Genomic DNA, 21,013 nt, shown 5'->3' with positions numbered 1-21,013 from the left:
ACTGAGGAGTTGTTTCCTACGTGAATACTCCCCTAGGGGCTGCAGGGGCTCGGAATATAAAAATGTCAGCTCTATGAGTCATGATGGGTAGCTGCACTGTTCACAAGCCAAATAGGTACTGACGTGCTCCGTTGTGACGAGTGGGCCTTTGCATGCACCTCATCAAGAGGCGACTCGCAGATGTGAATGGAACTCAGATTCGATATCTCTAAGGAGATGATATGGGCCTTTGCAGACCAGTCAAAGACAAGCTCTCTAGAGTTGAGTAGTTTGCCGACTGTGGTGATGGACCGGTGTGGCAGTGTGGGTCAAGTCTCTTCATTGCCCCTGTTGAGGGTTGGCACCACCTTGCTTCCCTTGTTGGGGTCTACCCGATTGGAGTGTGAGGGTTTCATTCTTGGGTTTGGGCTGTGTGCCTCTCGCCTTAGAGCGACTCTTGTAGTCATAATGGCCAACCTTTTGAGAATGTTGATAATATCTATTCTTTTCAAGTACATCGTGCCATCTAGGTTTAAATGAAGATCAATTGGTTCCTTGGGATTCACTAGCCCTATTTTGATTTTGATTTTGATTTGAGTTTTGTGTGCCCTTACCTTGTTGCCCCCTATGAGAAGATGCAACTAGAGCCCCCTCTATCCATGATGTGCTATGAAGTTGATTGAATAACTGTGCATAACGTAACAGTTGACACTCAAACTCATAAAATGTGGGCATCTGAGGTTGTGAAATCACCTGCTGCACAAAATGGAAATATTTTCGTGGTAGCTTGTTAAGAAACGGGGTAACCTCATCCTTAGAGAACTTGGGAGCCCCAATCGTTGAGAACTCGGCGAGGAGACGCTGATACATAGTCAACTTGACATTCAAGTCATCCTTATCTGTGATTTTGAAATTTTGGAGCTCATGATCCAAATTGATATGATGGGTATCCCAAGCCGCATAGCAATCGGTCAATTGTGCCCAACGCTCGGATGCTAAGTTGCTAAAGCTGAGAGTGAAACTCAGGCAACAAGCCTTGCATAAGCTCGACAATAGTAGAGGCATTATGAGTCTTCCATGAGTGGAGAACCTAGTATGGAACAAGGGTGCGATGAGGTTGGGGTTTTAACCCCTATACTAAATTCTGTAGGTTTTGAGAGTCTAATTCACGCTTCATCAAATTTGACTAAGTAGTGTACTTTGACCTGTTGAAACAAGTCTTTTCATTAAATGCATGCTTGGTGGATGAGAAACTAGAACTATGAGGTGTCTCGGAAGATGGATAGATGGGATAAGATGGTGGTGGTGGTGGATAAGGAGTTAGGGGTAAAGGTGGATAGGCAGAAATAGGCTGTTGATGTCTAATGAGTGCCGATTGTTGTGGGGACACTTAAATAGACATAGGTCCATATCATACCATAGGTGTAGGTGGAGGCACTAGGACACGATAGCCTTGTCCAAATGCATGTTGGGGTGCTACAAAATGATCAGATGGTCCATTAGGTAATGCCATAGAGGTAAACTATGATACCAAACGATTCACACTGGAGTATGTCTGGGATGCACTCCCAAAGGGATAGCCCGAAAGTGTGTGTGGGAGGTCGAGCCTTCATCATAGGTATATCACTTGGAAACGGGTATGTAGAGGTTCTAAAAGGCTGTGCCTAAATGTGTGAAACCCCTCGATGTATTGTGTGGTGGTGGATAATGTGTGGTACACTTCATGGAAGTGGAAAGGAAGGTGCAGTGGAAGATGAGGGAGGGATGGGTGGGAGCCCAAATGGATTTGTGATGGATGTTGTTGTGGGAAACATTGTAGGTTCCTTTTGTCCATTAAATGCATTAGATAAAGATGCACGAATTTCATATTGACCTTGAGAAATAAAATCATTTAAAGAAAAAGGGAGGGATGGTTGGGAGCCCAAATGGATTTGTGATGGATGTTATTTTGGGAAACATTGTAGGTTTCTTTTGTCCTTTAAATGCATTAGATAATGATGCACGAATTTCATATTGACCATGAGAAATAAAATCATTTAAAGAAAAAGGAAGCGTAGGAATACTTACAAGTTCTTCTTTTAGCTTCTTACCTAGTTTTGAGTTCATGAAGAAATACTTGTCTTCCTCATTACTTACAAACCAAAGCTTGTTTTGAAGTTTCCCTTCTTGATGAGCATCTCCCAATCCAATAGAAAATATAGAATTAGTTGAAATAGAATCTAAAATAGTAGGGTTTGTACTTGGCATTGGAGAAAAGTACTGTGAAAATGATGTGTAATCCGAGCGAGGTTTCACTTGTGGATGGCTTGTTTGTAGTGGAGATTCCGAAGGTCTTGCAAAATCATTAGTTTTGTGCAGAGAATCTAAAGGGGAAAACTCAGGCTTACTTTTAAGCTCATGCTGAGTCCTATGCATAAGGATGAGATCATATTCGACTGCAGAAATTTGATATGGTCTGTGGACTCCATTGTAGTTCGATGGCTCTCCATCCATGTCAGATCGGGCAGTAGTAAGTTGGGAGGCCCACTCCTGATTGTTTTTGCCCATGTTTGGTTGTGGAGACTGGAGCGGTATTGTGAATGTGTTGGAAGTCATTTGACCCTTCTATTGTTCTTGCTTTTGCGAATGGACTCTGATCAAAGACCAAGGTTTCTCAGAGAGTACCTAGCTCTGATACCATGTGAAGAAATGCTCTAAATGCAAAAATCACAAAACCAATTGTATGAGAAAGCAAAGAGTGATAAACTTAGAAGACAGTTAGGGTTAGGGTTAGGGTAACTCAGAGGCTATGAACACAATGAATAATAAAGTGAATGAATAATGAATATACAGTGCTCATGTGGCAAACATACTATGCAGTGAATACTAGACCTTGAACTCTTGTATCTTGGGATCAAGGCTGAGTTTATGAATAGTAAAGTGTGTTATACTCTGAACGGATCACGAATTACAGCAAAGGAAGGCTGAATCTAATGCAGACAGTAGTGCAGGAGAGACAAAGACTAAATACACAGATACCTTAGGAGAGAGAAAGTTTGCATGATAGTTGCTAGGTGCAAATGCAACAGACAAGAGAATGTTAGGGCAGCAGCCAAAAACCCAAAATGCAGCATTCAAAGGAGATAGAAGATCATGGTGATAGGTTTTAGCTAATGGCAACATCAACCAAGTGTAGATGACAGCGCGTGGAACCTGGCAACAATTACAAACACACGAGGAAAGCTGGAATTAGGCGCTAGATGGTAGTAGGTGGCTTGTGGAAGCTTTGACCACGATGTCTTCCACGAACAGGGTGTGGGCAATAGAGTTATGGCTTCTGAAACCTACAAAAACGAGTTTAAGGGAGAATGGTGGGCTGCATGCTTATTTATAGAAAGTTTGGGGCACCCTAACTAGGGTTTTGCATGTGGGACATAGTAACTCTCTGGGATCATGTTTGTTTTTAGATAAGAGGTTTTCTTAATTAATTGTGTTTTGGGGCTGTTTAAGTCTGGCTAATTCATTTTTAGCTCAATAAAGGCTGCATGACATGTTGGTTTGAAAAGAGCGTACACCACTCTAGATGATATACTTGCATTCAAAGTTATCATAGAGGACATGCAATTGCGAGGAGGATTTAGTATTGTTTTATAGGCTTTGGCAAAGCCCTTGATACTATGCCAGGGACTAGACTTATGAGAAAGCTACAAGCCATCGAACTGATAGAGGAGCTACTGTCAAGAATATATGCTTTATACAAGCAATAATAGGCAGAGTATGGTTGTCTAGAGAGCTTTGTGACAGAGTGATCAATAGCATTGGGGTGAAACATTAGTGTCCATTGGCATCTATTTTATTAACGGTGTTTCAATAGATTTGATTGTGGTTATATCCGACTATTCAAGAGGGTCTACATTAGCATCCAAGTGCCTTGCAAACCTTTTGTATAGATAGGCCCAATGAACCTAGGGGTGACCAAAGTCATGGTATTCAACACCACATAGGTTTGATTGACCTGCTAAGTGCACTACCTTTCTTTTGATAGAGATCCCAGTTAGATGTTTAGAGCATTTGTATACTTGGATGTGACCTCAAGGGGTCATAGTTTTTTGTGTGGGAGGTGGCAGGGGCCAAAGCTAGGACAGGGTTTTGCAGCTTAAAGTGCACTTGAGAGACAATGTGCACATATGCAGTTCTAGAAGACACAGTCCAAACTATGGCTTTATGATGCATTGGTCACACCAACACTCCTCTATGGAGCAGAGGTCTGGGGGTATAGACTCTTACCACATGTGGAGAGAGCCGTTTGGAGGACAGGATGGATGTCAGAGAGATTCTATGATGGATGGAAGCCCATGGAGAGACCACTAGTGTGATGGTAGCATGAAAGGTGAGGAGTAATCCATTTGTTGCTGATGACATCATTAGAATAGAGTTAGGTGCTGTACCTATGATTAGAGAGGCCCTCTTCAAGGTAGTGATATTTCTTCAAAGACTATGGGAGCTTCCATGTAAAAATATCCCCACCTACTAGCAGCACTATTATCTTCCAAATACTTGTTGGAGGAGAGTGATACTTGATTCTGGACATCGGTATGCCTGGACGTGTACATGGTTGAGTCCATGTGTGATGAGGATAGATGCACTCCCATCGTTTGAGAATAGCCTGGGTCGTCCTTTGGTTGCACTCAGCCACCCAAAGCTGAATAGAGAATGATTAGGATGGGCATTGTGAGATTCGATACTTAGAGGACTCGGGTGAACCCCATGCAATAACTAAGTACAAAGCTGGAGCAATACTAGATATACTTGTTACATATATCTCAGAATGGATTTGCTACATGCCCAGCACATGGTATCAAGTGTGCCACTTGGGCTGATCTGCACCAAATCAGACTAGCTGCAGATGGAGTCTGGGAGATACGAGGGTATTCTCAAAAGGACCATATCTGCCAGCTATGCGAGATGGAGGTGGAATAGAGGAGCACTACATATGTTGTTGCATATTGTTCTATGAGATCAGAGGGTGGTATCATAGAATTGTTTGATAGGGCTTTGGACCACTACATCAAAATATGTATTACGCATTACAGGGATCAGAAATGCCTAGCACATCGGGACCCACCTAGATGGAGGATACTTGCAGACTTATTCCTTACCATGATGGACATCGGAGTTCCTCCACCTCAATGGCTGCCTCCCCAGTCCCAGGTAGATCATGTCCATGAGGAGCCACCCTGGAGCAAGGCATAGCCTTATGCCAGACAAGACATCCCCCACCCCTTAGGTGACAGTGCAGGGTCTTACCACTGACAGATCCGGACCGTTATCTCTTGCCATAGTAGATGCTGAGATATTTCAACCCTCTTACGCTAGAGAAGCTACTTTAGCACCATATGAGGAGATATGGAGATGAAAAGACACTACATCTGACACGAGGCCATCTTACTTCTGGCTTTTAGGATTTGTTTATTTATTTTAGCTTTGGAGCATTTTCTATAGCCATAAATATTTATAGTTTATAGTTTGTTTTACATACCACTCATACTTTGCTGTATTTTTGATTGTGTTATATGATGAGAGTCAAGACATCGTCGTAGGACATTTGGCATTGCAAACGCTAAGATATCTTTCTTTCTTTCTTCTTCCCAAACTTAAGTTTTGAGGTTAACTGATGGTAGCTATCACGTAACATGGTATGGCTTGTGGCATGTCCAAAATATTAATTCAAGATTGAAAAATATATGTACACTTTTTGTTAATGCACAAACACGTGCAAACATGAACCACACAAAGATACACATGCAAATGAATGGTTTAAGAAACAGATAAAAAGCTAAAGTGCAATCTAAGTTACATTCGTTCTATTTTTAAAAAAAATTGACTGTGATATAGTTCCAAAATTGCACTAGCTTATTTGGAAAGTCTTTTTTGAGCTTTTTTGGAATGAAAGACCTTTCTATGTACCTTAAATAAAGCTAGTGACCTTTCAATCCTTAATGAAGATTCTGCATGGTGGACTTTCGCTTGAGGATAAAGCAAAACATGTACTTTATTGATGCTTCTCCTTTCTACTGATCATTTCACAGAGGAGGTACCTATTCGGACGTTAAATAGGCAATGTGGGTCAGGTCTACAGGCAGTTGCTGACGTTGCAGCTTGTATTAGAGCTGGGTTTTACAATATAGGTTTGAACTTCTCTTTTCTCATAAGTATGAATTATACAATTTGATAAAATCTTGTGGATTATCAAGACTTAAACTCTAGATCTGTCTCAAGCTGCTTTAATATTGGTTAGGCAGAAGGACACATGATATAGTGTGTGTGCTTTTATATCTTCCCCACTATTTCCTTTCCACCAGCTTCCTAATGTATCCATTCTTGCACCTGCAGGCTAGCATCTCTCTCCACCTTTTTCTCCTGAATGATCTTGTAGCCTCGGTCAAATACTGTACTGACCAAGTAAAGCATGTAAAGTAGGAGAGTTAGTGCCAACAGACAGTGGGAGAGAAAGGTGTTACTTAGAATTATGGAAAGGGGATGTGCCACATTCTAAAATACTGATAGTAGGGTATAAGCACGTACAGTCACAGTTTGTGCAGCATGAGCACTAGGTTTGGAAAGTTAGTATATTCTAGCAGAGTTAGTTGCATTCAGAAACTTTTTTATTTAGCCTTGAATGAACTGGTCTATTAGTTATTGAATATAGATGGAAATCCATTGGAACAGTATGTTTTCAACCAAGTAAGAGCACTGTGAAACCAACCTATTCTTTTAGGTGGAAGGCTTCCGTTGTGCTTTTGTTGATCTAGAGCTACCCTCAATAGAGTGCCACCTTCCAAAAGAGTGTGGATGACAGCACTCTACATGTCACTAATGATATGTGGGATACCTTAAAGACTTGGGTGAACATTCCTTTATGATCGCTACCATCTTCCTTTTCAAATTTACCATGAAGTGGTTCTAGCAATGATATTGCAAATTGTAGGAGTGAGAAAACTAGATACTAGAGCAAGTGAAGACCTCCAGAAGAGAGCAAGCCAGGGGAGCTTCAAGGATCTTAGGTGCTTATCTTGCTTTCTTCCGTACCTCAAGAAGTCCGAGCATATCATGCCAAAGTATCTACCAGCCTTCTTTTCGACTGATTCTGAGTCCCTTAGCTCACCACACCTCTGATACCACCCAATGGCATTGCCATCAAACATGGTCCTTTGGAGACCCTCATATGCAGGCTGGGCTTGCTATCCAACTATTCCAATCTCCATGTGATTCTACTTGAGCTTATGACCCTCATCTCTTATTTTAAAATTTCAAATGATGGGTGTCTATTATCTCCTCAACACATGATGATAAAACCTGCCTTAAAGAAGTACTTCCATTGTTTGCTCGCCAGTTGATAATCTTCTCATTATCAACTTTTTCCAATGGGGCCTGATCCAGACCTTTGGGTCCACATTCCCAAGCCATTATGGTCCTTTGACCAGATTATTGTCTACCATGCTTTTGTGGCTCTAGTGTCCCAAGTTACCCCATAATAAGGTCATGGTCAATCAATCAAGTTGACTAGTACCATTTGTTGAGTAAGCACCACCAAGGAGCAACAAATGCAGGGCTAGGAGTACTTGGACCCTAGCAAGGAAGAGTTTGGCAGCATGAGGAGCTTCTGGTTGATGGAGTCCATCAATACAATAGTTTGGACATTTTATCAAGGCTAACTTAAAGTCTAGATATTAAGGCTGCAGTACCTTCTGAGTACTAGAAGAATGGTGTGCCAAGTTTGAGAAAGTGGTTGTGCCAAAACCTGTTTACTAAATCTATTCTTCTGTCCAACCCAAAGAACACTACTAACATGATCCTTACTCTGAATAATGTTGGAGAGGGTTCATATTCCTCATACAATTCTATCACCTTTTTGGGGCTGTATCAGTTATCATAAATGGTTGGCTTCCTCAGAAATCTAGACTCATTACTTGGAAGAGACCCAAACTTAGGTTTCGGATGTGTTTCTTTACCTTCGTTCTTCTACATCCTAAGCTCTAGGCACTGTTAAGCGGCCTCAGCTTTTAGCCTAAAGTTAATCAAATTATGGGCAAATTTCTTTCAGCTATTTGTATTGCCAAAATAAAAATGTACACAAATTATTAAAAAGATGGGATTTGAGAATTATGGCAGGACAATTTACTCAAAAAATCCTATAACAGGGATGCTTGGGCTGGCCACATGTTTCATCCCCTTCCACCCTGAACCAGCTTTTATTCTTCAACTTTTCCCAGGCTGTGAGAAGTCTGAAAGTGTCTCAAAGGGAGGACGAGCCTCCATCATGGGTACACCTCACGGATGAGGGAAAGAAGAGGTCCTAAAAGCTGTGCCTAAGTGTGAGGAACCCCCGGTATGGTGTTTGAAAACATGGGTGATACACTTAATAGATATGTAAATGTAGGTACTACGGAAGAAAAGAGAGGGAGGTTGGGAGACTAAATGGATTTGTGGATGTAGTTGTCAGAAACATTTAGAAATGAAATGTCTGAAAGGTGTTTTGTAAGTTTCTTTCAAGAGGGGGTAAAGTAAGAAACATGGGTTTTTTAATATAGGGATTTTAAAATAGTTTTAACTAGGGAAGGAGGTTTTAAACCTCTATGGAACTCTCTCAAACAAAGAAAGCCCAATCGAGCTTGAGTGATAGTACATGAGAGCCAATTGAGAATAATACGTTACATATCCATGATCCATTATTGACTTATGTCAAAGCTAGTTTAGCTATACTATGGATCAGACCTCAAACATTATGATTCATACATATCACACAAAGAAAATTGAAGTAAACATGTAAAAAGCCCATGCATAATATGGATTGAGCCAAGTTACAACATCATGATTCTCATTCCAAAACAAACTCACAAAATATTAAAATCCGAAATGAATCATAAGATATCATAAATAACTCATAAATGAGACTAAAGTCATATAATAATCAACTCTCAAGACAAGAATAGATACTAGATTGATAGAGTGGAATAACTAAACAAAATTCCAAAAAAGTAAGCTTATCATTTAAAATCTTGAGTCCTCACGAATCATTACTCATCATCATCATGATATTTAACATTAACCCGCAATTTTTGTAAAAAAAAAACCATGTTTTTGGGTACCCCTCCAAAAACAAAAAGACACATTACTTTTTAATTGTAAAACACGTTACTTACTTTAAGAAATGTTTCGTAAATTTCTCAAAGAAAAACGTTTTGTTGCTACTATGATTAAATGCATTGAATTGAAATGATGAATAAGATGATTCACCTGCTTCAAAATGACCTTGAGATGAAGAAACTAAAGGAAATGAATAGGAAAAACCTATAGGTGAAGCAATTAACATTTTGTACTCTTCACCTTCTTAGAGTTCAAAAACAAAAGTCTGTCTTATTGAGAACTAATGAATCAATAACTTGATTGCATGGTCTCTTCTTCATGAGAATCACTAAAATCTTGCGAAAAGAAGTCGAATCAAAAGATTGAGAAGTATGAAAGTGCATACTTGGCATGGGAGTAAATGAGGTTAGAGATATAAATGGCATAGATGAGAGAGGTAGAGAAGTGAATGGTGTGGGTGTAGATAAGAGAGATAGAGAAATGAATGGTTCATACTCTACGCCCATTTCCATGACAAGATGGCTAGTCCCATATGGAGCTTCTGCCCTTCCTACAAAATCATTAGTCCGGTGCACCTAATCAAAGGCGAAAACTCAAATTTACCTTCGAGTTGTTGTTGAGCCTAATACATAAGGATGAGGTTGTACTCAGCTCATGAGATCTCGTAGGGTCTTTGGATGCATGGTAGTGCATTTGTTGGGAGAGGCTAATAAGTGGTGGTTTTCGAATCTTGGTGAATAGAGACCAATTCATTAGTGTATGCCAAAAGTCAGTGAGATAAACTTATAAGACTGTCAAGCCGAGCTTCAAAGCAAGAAAGAGCTGAAGGGGCTAGATGGTGGGCCGAAGTAAATAGAAGATATTCTCCACAAAGGAGTCGATGGGACTGAAAATGGGCTAGCACTAGCTATGGCACTAGTCGGACCTCATGCATACAGTAGACACCACCACCACCACCCGGCTTTGTGGGCCAGGAGCGTCTGTAATAACTAAACACACACTAGATACTTCTAATATTGTGTTTGTAGCTCAATAGGAGTCCAACGACCCCTTCCCCAAGGAAAAGGGACAATCGCCTTGATGTAGATGTCGTTAGAGCCTTAGATGGTGACGATTGCCACCTTGATGCTGCCACCAATCCTCAAAATGAGATCACCAAGCTGTGAATGAAGTCGCCTTGCCTCTAGAGAGGGTCGCCTTTGCATAGAAAGGGTGTGGATGCAAAAAACGTAGGTGATTTTGGCTGCGTTTTGGGCAGCCTGGGTGGTCTCTGCGGAAGAAGATCTCAAATCTTTGTTCTCACTTAGGTGCTGATACCATGTGAGAGTGCGCAATGGAAGAAGGAACACGAACACACACACGCACAGAGAGAGAGAGAGAGAGAGAGAGAGAGAGAGAGAGAGAGAGGGGGGGGGGGACTGGGAGCGTTTGAGAGAGAGAACCCGTCAGAGCGCTTACCTGCATACCTGTTACCCGTCAGAGCTCACGCCCGTCAGAACATACCCGTCAGAGCTCACGCCTGCATACCTGTCAGAGCTCACGCCCGTCAGAGCTCACGCCTGCGCTGGCCCCTGGCAATATTGAGAATCAGAGCGCAGCAGGGTATTCGTGACACTAAAGGCCAGGGCAAGTCGTGACGGGCAGAGGTGCAGTCCAGGGGTGTAGTCCAGAGCCTTTGGGACCAGCGCGGTGTATATTGGCGTGACAAGAAAGAAGACAACAAATTGATGTGGCAGACAAAAGACGACCTGCAGATTGATGATTCCAGCCTCAGAGAGAGAGAGAGCAGAACTGTTTTAGGGTTTCGTTTTCATCTATGATGCTGTTCTAGGGTTTCGAAATTCCTGTACAGACCTGTTTTTAGGGTTTCGAAATCAGCTGCGGAACTGTTCTAGGGTTTCGTTTTCATCTATGCGTGACAGCAGCTGTGCTGACTCTGTTCACACAGAGAGAGAGAGAGAGAGAGAGAGAGAGAGAGAGAGAACTTGAGACGTCGGCTGACCTGTGACCTGGCTGACCTACTCCGCGGACCTGCGACGTTGCCCTTGGCTGCGCGCCCTGAAAGAGAGAGAGGACAGTAATATGGCTGGCCTGGATATGGATTTCATCGACCGGAGAGTGGCAGCCCTTGGTCTTGATTCGGATACAGAGGAGCCGGAGGATATGGTGCCGTGCACGGAGGAGATGCCTTCTGGTTTTGACCTGCTGCCTGCGGGCAAACGCCCCAAGCATATTTCTGATGAGACAATGGGCCCTCAGGAACGTTCCTATGCGCAGGTTGCCTCGGATCCTGTGGATTCGCAGGAAATTGATTGGGAGCATTTGCTGGACTTTGCCAATACTCTGCTTGGCGATTATGTCCAGCATAATCATGAAGCTTTTTCTGACTCGGGGAACTGATGAAGTGCTGGAAGCCACGGTGGACCCGCAATCAGTCTTGCGGTCTTTTTCGGTGTTTTATGACCGTGCAGTTATACTTTTCTTCACTGGCAGGATCCCAGTGCTTTCCCATATTCGCCAGTGGCTGCACCATTTATTACAAGGGGAGTGTGTTGAGGAGATCTTTCTTGGACCCCGCGGCTTTTATGAGGTGCTGTTGAAATCAGAGACACATCGAGCTGAGCTCCTGTCCAAGTTGCCATTATTCTTTGATCGCTGCTTGGTCCATGCTTTGCCATGGTGCCCTATGGCAGACTTTCAGCGCCTGCTTCAACGAGAATGCCCGGTATGGGTGGAAGTGGAAAATTGTCCGGCAGTCTATTGGCCATTGTTAAAGGAGGCGATGGCAGTTGTGGGAACGGTGCTGGTTCCCCCAAGCCTAAGGGCTATGAATAGAAACCGTTTATGCATGTTATGGGACACTGCCAGGAAAAGGCCTGCGTGGCTTCGCCTCAATTGCTCTGGCATGCATCCTTTGCACTTTCGCTTGAAATGGGGCAACTTTGCCAGACATTGCTTTTCCTGTGGTAAATTGGGGCATTTTATGGTCGAATGCCCAGAGAGGCAACCGTCTTCAGATGATGCGCATGTTGTGCTGCCTAAGGATGACATGGTGATTGATGCTTCGGCAGAGGAGGCCCCCCAGCCACCTAATGTTCAGGATAAAGGTAAACAACAGGTCCTGGGTTTGGATCCCCGTAGCAATGATTGGCTTGAGGCACGTCCAAAAAAAGGTAAAAAGTTGGATGCAAGCTTGTTGGCGGATTCTGGGCCTAATGCTTCACAGGATTCCGTGCGCACGTATATGCGGAGGAAAGAAATATTCTCTTTGCAGCAGGCTGCGTGTACTATGGCTCCTTTAGCCCCTCGTAATCAGTCTACAAGGAAGGTTTATACAGATGGTCCAAAGGGCCCACCTGCTAAGTTGGTGTTTGATACTAGAGGTAATGTGATTACACCCTGGGATCGTCGTTATCCCCGTTCCACTTCCAAGGTAGTGGATATTCCATCTACCTCTAAAGCGGGCTGCCAGAATTCGTTTGCAGTGTTAGCTGATTTTCTGGATGAGGGTGTCTTGGATGCTCTCGCGGAAAAGGTGAAATCGAGGCAACAGGTGCCTCCTTCTTGATTCTCTTCTTTTGAAGATATATGAGGATAGCCACATGGAATGTGCGAGGCATTTGCTCTCGTCATAAGCAACATGCCATGTGGACTGTTTTGCATGAGAACCAGTGGGATGTCTTGTGTGCGGTTGAGCACAAGAGTCACGGTGAAGCAGGAAAAGTGGTGGATTGCCATGGATTCCGCCTGTTTTATGCATGGACACATGCTAGGCACTATTCGGGCATGCTTATGATTGTCCATGAGAAATACCAGCCTGTTCTTATTAAAAATGATGTACAGGGCCGCTTTCTGGTAATCGAAGTCTTATTTTTAGGAGAGATTTTATGGTTGCTGGGCCTCTATGCTCCGAATGACCCTGCATCCCGACGGGATCTTTGGACGACTTTGCAGAGCTCCATGTCACTTGGCAGAAGGGGTTTTTTGATGGGAGATTTCAATATGTGTGTTGACTCTTCTCAGTCCACTTCAGGGCATTCGGTAATGGATGCTCCGGAAAGCCGGGTGTGGAATGCCTTCGCTCTTCACGTACTTAAGCAAGATCTCTGCTTTTGGCTCCACCCTTCTTCTTCAGGGTTCACTTTTCATTCTGCACAATATGCAACTACTTGGTCGCGGTTGGACCGAATGTATATCATGCAGGGGGATGATTTTCTTCCTGACATGCTGGAAATGAAAGTCTTGCAGCAATATGCATTGTCGGACCATTTCCCCCTCCAGCTTGAGATGCTTGCACAACCTATTGCACCTTTTATGCAGTTCCTGGATAGACTCCCTTTACGTTTTAACTCGTCTTATTTGAAGCATCCAATCTTTCAGGGCTATATGCAGCAATTGATTGAGAGGTTCTTAGTGGACTTCGCCTCTGAGGGCTTGGCTTCCTTTGCACGGCTGCTTTCTAATGTGCAACGGGTTGCTCGGCAGTATGGGATCCATCATGCCTCTATTTGTCGGCGGCGTCGATATGTAGCGGAGGACTTACTAGCTTTGGTCCATTCGCTGCTGGTGGACACCCCAGATGATGAATTTCTCTTGTCACTGGCAATGCGTTTGGCTCATCTTAGTCAAGTATTTCAGTTGAAATCTTATCAGCAGGCCAAGTTGCACAACTTGACTGACACATTGCAAGATAGTGCCTGCCAGACTCATAAGTTCTTTCGCGCCTTGCATGCTTCTCCTGCTCGAGAAAATATGACTAGACTCCAAGATTCAGAAGGTCGCATGGTCACTGATCTGCAGACCATTGTCAATATGTGCAGAAATTATTTTGTGGATCTTCTTGGTTATTCTCCGTCGCCTTCTAGCCAGGTTACGCATGCACGCTCGGTCTTCTATGATCTGGTCCGACAGCAAGTTCCACTTGATATGCAAGCTACTTTGGAGGCAGATATTTGCGAGGAGGAGGTTATGGATGTTTTGTTACACCTGCCTAAGGATAAAAGTCCTGGTTGGGATGGTCTCACTAATGAATTCTTTGAGAACTCGGCCACCCAGCTGCTGGTGAAGCCATTAGCGGCTATGCTTCAGCAGGTTTGGGAAATAGGGATCATGCCTTCCTATTGGAAAGAAGGACTTATCAAACTGCTTCCAAAGGTTCCTTCGCCGTCAATGCTGCAACACTGGAGATCAATTTCTTTGATGGGTTCGATGTATAAAATCTTGTCCAAAGTGCTGGCGAATGGGCTTCACAAGCATCTTCCAGCTATTGTGCATCCTCTCCAATATGGTTTCGTTAAGGGCCGCAACATTCTGCATAATATCTTAAATGTGCAAATGGCTATTGACTATGCGAGGCATTCGAGTCAGGAAGTGGCATTGATTCAACTGGATTTGGAAAAGGCTTTTGACTATTTAGACTGGTCCTTCATTGCAGAACTCATGTCTTTTGGAAAAGGCTTTTGACTATTTAGACTGGTCCTTCATTGCAGAACTCATGTCTGCTATGGGTTTTGGTACTCAGATGTCCCGATTGATCTACACCATTAGTGCTGCGGCTTCTTCACGAGTTATGCTCAATGGTATGGGGTTACAGAGCCATTTGTCCTTGCACGCTCCGTCAGACAGGGTTGCCCTTTCAGTCCTCTCTGCTTTGCCCTGGCAACTCACCCGGTGCTTTCAATGTTATCTTCAATGACAGCTTTTGCTCAGCTAGCCGGATTGTCTCTTCCTTTGGGACACCACTTCATTAGCCAATCTCTGGCTGATGATAGCTTTATGGTTTTGCGGGCGGACAAGGACAACATTCTCAAGGCATTAGATGTTTGGACGCTCTTTCGTCATGCTTCTGGTCTTCGCATCAATGCCTTCAAATCAGCCATACTCAGTTGCACGGAGTCTGATTTACAGTCATTGGGTTGGCAGGGCCAGGTTGTTTCCCGTGGATCCATTGTCAGGTATCTTGGATACCCATTGGGGGTGGATGTGCGGCCAAAGGAGCTACTGGACTGGATTTCACAAAAACTGACAGCGAAGTTTATGTATTGGAAGACGCAAGCGTGGCCATTCCATGTCCGCCTCAAAGTGGCTCAAACAATTATGCTGTCAATGCTCACATATTTCTTGCCATTGCTGCCGTGGACTCCTACTACTTTGAAGGCTCTCACTCGCCCCATTTGTTTCATGTTATGGAAGAAGGACTCATTGCAAGCAGGTATTTCGTGGATTTCATGGTCACATACATGTACCCCTAAACGCATGGTTGGTGGAGCTATTTTGGATGCTGAAACTCATATGCTGGCTCTTGGTTGGTCTCTTTTTCGCGCCATGTGTGTGGATCATCACCCGTGGATCATTATAGCCCGTTATTTTCTTGAGGACAGCAGGCTACGCCATGGTAATACACGACTTCGGGGCTCCTGGTGGCATGTCCTTAATGCAGACTCTCGAGTTTCCAGTCTCTCTTCCTCTCTGTTACTGCATTTGATCGGCTCCTGGAAGGTGGTGCTCCAAAAGGCACGTTGGCATCCAGTGGGGGACCGCTTGCATACTAACTCCTTTCAACTGGAATTGTTGGCAGTCTCGAGATTACTTTCATGGGAAAACAAACATGAGCTCAGACCAAGATTTAACCGCATGGCCCGTTTGGGTGTGACTTGAGTTGCGGATGCTACCCTTGCTACTCGCAATGTCTTCGCATCATTTCGTACTGCCAGGAGACTCTTCAGGATCCCGCACGGATACCGTGATTTATGGGAACAGCTTTTGTCGGTGCTTCGGGGTAAGCAACCCTTTCCGGCCCTGGCTGTGGATGGTCCTTGGCAGGACTGGGACCTTGCAGGCAGACTGAGTTTGGAAAACGCCTCTGCTAATCAGGTGTATCATCTTCTCATTAAAGATCATCGATGGCTGGGTGTAAAAGCTAATATTGTATGGGGATTGCGGAAATCTCAGTCGTGGTGGAAGGCAACTATGATGGAGGGCTGGTTGAATAAGACACCTTTCAAATGCAAGGTCTTTCTTTGGCGGGTAATGATTGGTGGTCTTCCTCTTGCCTCGGCCCTTTCCAAGCATAGAATCTCAAATGGCAATTGTTTCTTCTGTACCACTACTGTGGAATCGGCCCGACATCGATTTCTTTCTTGCCCGCTCGCCAAGAAGATCTGGTCACTCTTGTCTCAAGTTTGGCGCGCAGTGGTGGGGTCCTCTCTAACTCCTTTCGATTGGGTTTTTGTGCGCCCAAATTACCCCACACCGCCACAGTTGCATATGAAGATCTTATTCCACTTTTTCAGATACTGGGGATGACCACGCGGAATGCCTTTCTTTTTGATTCGGCCTCCAATGTACAGAGACACATTGCTCGGCTTAAAGGTCTCTTGCATTGGCAGATAGATCTCGTTCGGCAAGCAGACTTGCTCCCTCGGGAGGACTTGCTTCCCTGGCATATGGCAATTTCCTTTGGGTCTTTGCCATGATTTGTTTAACTTTTTCGTGGCTTAGTACTGGGATTTTATACACGTTGGGCTAGGGCCCTCGTGTATTTTTTAATCATGTAATCATGTAAACTTGTACCTTTTTTCGTAATTAATACAATTACCTTTTACGGAGAGAGAGAGAGAGAGAGAGAGAGAGAGAGAGAGAGAGAGAGAGAGAGAGAGAGAGAGAGAGAGAGAGAGAGAGAGAGAGAGAGAGAGAGAGAGAGAGAGTATATTAACGTCTCTAAAAGGCCAAAGTGGCCTATGAGACCAAAGCAGTACATACAATGATGGTGTGTTTCTCATCTGGAACGAGAAAAAGATGAAAAACATGCCTATAAGACTGAAAAAGAATGAAATAGTGTCCTATAAAAGGGAAACATGTCAGTGATTTGAAAAGTGATCTGAAAGTGAGAGTAGAAAAAGGAAAACTCTCCATCAATGATATGCTTGTTCTCTAGGGAGGTGTATCTCTGCATGGTTGAGGCGTCTCGGCATCTGTCTCCTGTGGCGCTCAATGATGGCTTTAATTTGTCTGTGATGTGGATGTCTAGGCCTTCGTCCGGGTGGACGTGGGCGCCTAGACCAGCTAAGTGCCACTGCTCTATCCAAAGGGACACCTACAGAAGATGAGGTCCAATGATGATGTACTCTTGTAGGCTGTGTGGCAGTAGTAGCGGTATCTGCTATACTTTGTCGTGTATCAGTGAAAAAGTCAGTCACTCCTCTCTGTCTATGTGAGCGGAGTTGTGGGGGCCTCCTACTCCGTAGAATTGTTGCTGTGCGCATCTGGAGCTCCAAGAGGAAAAATCCCAAGCATCTCTGATCCTCAAACTGTATGATCCGTTTCAGGGGTCCAAAACCCTCTTGAAACAGACAGTGGTATCTACCTCATATGTCATAATATACAGTGCATCGGTAGATATAGTGTTCCTCTGTCTCTGGCTCTCTGTCGCATAGTGGGCATATGTGTTCTTCTGTCTGTATACCCTCCCATCTGCCTGTCTCAATCCTCAGGTGGTGGGATGAGGTGCGGATCTGACCAATAACTGTGCGTAGTCCATGAGGCAGCTGTGTGTCCATGTAATTGGGTCGGGTGATGAAACCATCCTCAGATACCTGAAGGAAGTGGGTCTGGTAGTGTGCCATCCTTGTGCCATGGGGGGAGGGGGGTCGGATCCAGGTCTTCTCCGTATCTAACTTCAGTATGTCTTCTCTGATCACATGGTTTGGCTCTGATCGGCTTAGGTCAAGTGTAGGGCAATCCAAGCTATAGTCAAAGGGGGGTAGTCTGTCAATCTGTAGCCCATGTAGACTCATCCATGTACTCATCTGAGCATACCAACAGTGTTTGTCACCGTCTGTTGCTAGTTGTCTAGAAGAGGCCAGGGCTAGCCGTGGGTATCTGTCTTGGGGGAGCTCCCATAGTCTATGTATGAAAGTCATTGCTTGGACCAAGGCCTCAGCCACCATGGGTGATGCTCCCAACTCAGCTCTGATAATCTCATGTGGGGTCGAGCTCTTCGCTTGTATCATGCGTGAGATCATCATGACCAGTGGTCTTTCCGTATGCTCCCATCCGTCATAGTATTCCTTCTCTGGTCCATCATGGTCTCCTAAAGGATGTCTCCTCGTGTGAAAGAGACTCGGACCCCAAATAGCTGCCCCATATAGGAGTGTGGGTGTAACCAAGGTGTCAAAAAGCCACGGTTTGGTGCGCGGCTCATGAAATTGTATGTGAGCACATTGCCTCTCCAATGCACCTAAGGCTGCATATGCTTTTGCCAAACGAGCCTCTGATGTCTCTCTCCAAGAGAACTGTGGTCCCTTCAATGTGACCCCCAAATAGACATACTGCCTAACCATCTCCACTGGCTCTCCATCAAAAGTAAAGTGGTGCTTAGCTCTTGTCACCCAAGCAGCTGAAGTGTTAAATACCATAACTTTAGTTTTCCCAAGGTTCACCTTAAGATCTCTATCTCTGCAAAAAGCTGATAATGCATCCAAGTGTCTATTTAGTTCCTCAGGTGAGTCAGGTATAAGTGCAATATCATCGGCATAAAGCAGTAATGGTATCAGCACTCCAGCTAGGCTGGCTCCAGCGCCACCAGTCCTATCCACATATTCTGAAATTTCATCTATATATAGCCCAAATAGTGTCGGTGAAATTGGACAGCCTTGTTTCACCCCAATGGTGCTATTGACTGTATCTGAGATGCCCTTAGGTGTTCATACTCTGCCTGTCACTGTCTCATACAAGGCATAGATACTCCACTGTATCTCTACGGGCACATCAATGTTTTGCATTCTTCTCATGAGTCTAGCACGTGGCACTGTGTCAAAGGCCTTGCGAAAGTCCACAAAACAGCAATAGATATTTTTCTTGAATGGCTTGCCTTCTTCGATGATTGCCCTCAATGTAAAGATATGGTCTAGAGTTGTATATCCCCTCCTGAAGGCAGCCTAACCTTTTGATCTCAGGCCATGCGTCTCGGCCCATTCACTCAAGGCTTGCTCCATGATAGAGCCATATATCTTGGCCAGCATGTGTCCAATCATGATAGTTCGGTAGTTACTAGGTAGCGCGGGGTCTCCACTCTTAAAGAGCGGCACAATAATATGGTCTGACCAACAGGCTGGAAATCCCTCACAAACTGCCCTATTAAAGATGTGAGCCAGCATTGGTGCCAGAATATCACAGGCATGCGTGAAGTGTTCAGCCACTAAACCCTCATGATCTTGGGCTCTTCCATTTTTCAGTTTCCATATGGCATTCCTCACTTTTTTTTCTGTGAAAAATCTGCAATTTGCTGGTCTTGAGGTTGAGGGGAGTGGCATAGGCTCTTGGCCAGGAATATCATAGAGTGTGCAAGCATATCCATGCCAAACATCCGGTCTAGTAATTTGTAGGGGTGGCTGGTTCTCGTGCATCTTTTTCCATGCTCTTTTGCTGTCCTGCCCCAAGAACATGGAATACATTTCTGTTTCTAGTTTGCTCAGGTATTCCCGCTTCTTTTTGCTTACCAACCGTTTGAAGAGTGTTCGAGCATGCTTATGTGTACATATGCCAAGTGCCATCTCTCGCTGAAAATGTGCTCGTGTCTCTCTGCACTCATCATCATACCAGCCATTCTGTGGGGCATTACCTCGTGGAGGTTTATCTGACGGTGTAGTGTGTGGGAAAGCATATGCTGCTGAAGTGTGTATTATCTCGGCCAATTGTCCTGTAAACTCATCCAGAGAGGCCTGTGTGTCTAGCTCCCTCAATGCATCTCGCACAGTAGTGCTGTATATGTGTGAGGTCGCTTCCACAAAATCATAGTGTGGTAATTTTGGTATGTGTGATTGTGCTTCGTGTATATGCCCATATTGCATTGTGAAAGCTAGAATAGCCTGGTGTGCTATTAATCCAATTGGTTTGTTTGAGATTTCAAAGCTTTTTATGTTAGGTAGCAAGTTGGGTGATCCAATCAAATAGTCCACTGTGCTTGACCCTTTCTTGTTATTCCAACATGTGAAGCCATTAGATCTTGGCCACTGTGGTAGCCCGTTGAGGGTGGCCAAACCATGTGCACTTCCCAATGCCAGTAGGTGTGTTCCATATTCTGTTATCTCTCTATCTTGGGCTGATCTAACTAATCCCACTTCATCTAATGCAATATCTCTGAACATCTCATCACTAGTGTCAAAGAAAGTAGATTGGTTGTTTCCTGTGCGTGCATTAAAGTCTCCTGCTAGTAGAACATCCCCAATTCTCATGTATCCCATTATGTCCTCATATAGTGGTGTATACGGGGATGCCTCTTTTAGGGAAAACTTAGAGTATGCAGGGGGAAAATAGCATATAGCAATATACATGTCTCGAGTTTTGCTTGTACGTAACCTGATCCACATGTATCTTGCCTCTACATCTCTGTGTACCACTTGGATTGTATCTCGGAGCTCTTCTCTAAATAGAATTGCCACACCTCCTGATCCCCTCGTCCCTCCAGGCCGTCTAGGCTGAGGGCGATATATACTTTCCCATCTATATCCATATACATCAGGTAGACGGCTATCTTTACATTGATGTGTCTTAGTATACATAGCAATGTCTATCCCTTTGAAAGTATCCTCAAAATAACCTACATGTGTCTTAAGGGAGCCATTGCAATTTCACAGTGTGAACTTCAGGGTCTTATAGGCCGCGCACCGTCATGCCATCCTTTTCTCTGTGATGATGATTCTTCCATCTCTGTATACAGCCCATTTACCTGCTTTCTGTGCCTCTAGAACACGTGGCATATTTTCCCTCCTGTGGGCTAACTGGGATGGGGTGAGCTCTTCATCTAGGTAGATCTTTTCTCCTTTGAGAGTGATCCTCTTGGAGAGGAAGGCTCTCTTCTTTTCCAGATCTCCAAACTTCAAGATGAGGACTTTTGTTTTTGTGTCAG

The 21,013-nt window shown here is 44.1% G+C and overlaps 1 protein-coding gene across 4 annotated transcripts in view; it reads left to right on the top strand.

Moving 5' to 3' along the window:
* Positions 1 to 21,013, top strand: part of LOC148040538 (3-ketoacyl-CoA thiolase 1, peroxisomal-like) — a 215,272-nt gene that overhangs the window by 81,758 nt on the left and 112,501 nt on the right. For all 4 annotated transcript variants that reach the window (XM_087700626.1, XM_087700645.1, XM_087700635.1 and 1 more), the window contains one exon: positions 6,048 to 6,146. In XM_087700626.1, coding sequence (XP_087556752.1) covers positions 6,048 to 6,146 — 99 coding nt within the window. The remainder of the gene's footprint in view (positions 1 to 6,047; positions 6,147 to 21,013) is intronic.

Source organism: Lygodium microphyllum, chromosome 2 (genome assembly GCF_053477565.2).
Source record: "Lygodium microphyllum isolate KBCC chromosome 2, Lygodium_microphyllum_v1.1.10, whole genome shotgun sequence".
Lineage (NCBI taxonomy): Eukaryota > Viridiplantae > Streptophyta > Polypodiopsida > Schizaeales > Lygodiaceae > Lygodium > Lygodium microphyllum.
Note: the sequence above shows the minus strand (reverse complement) of the source record. Positions and strands in the feature narration are given on the sequence as shown.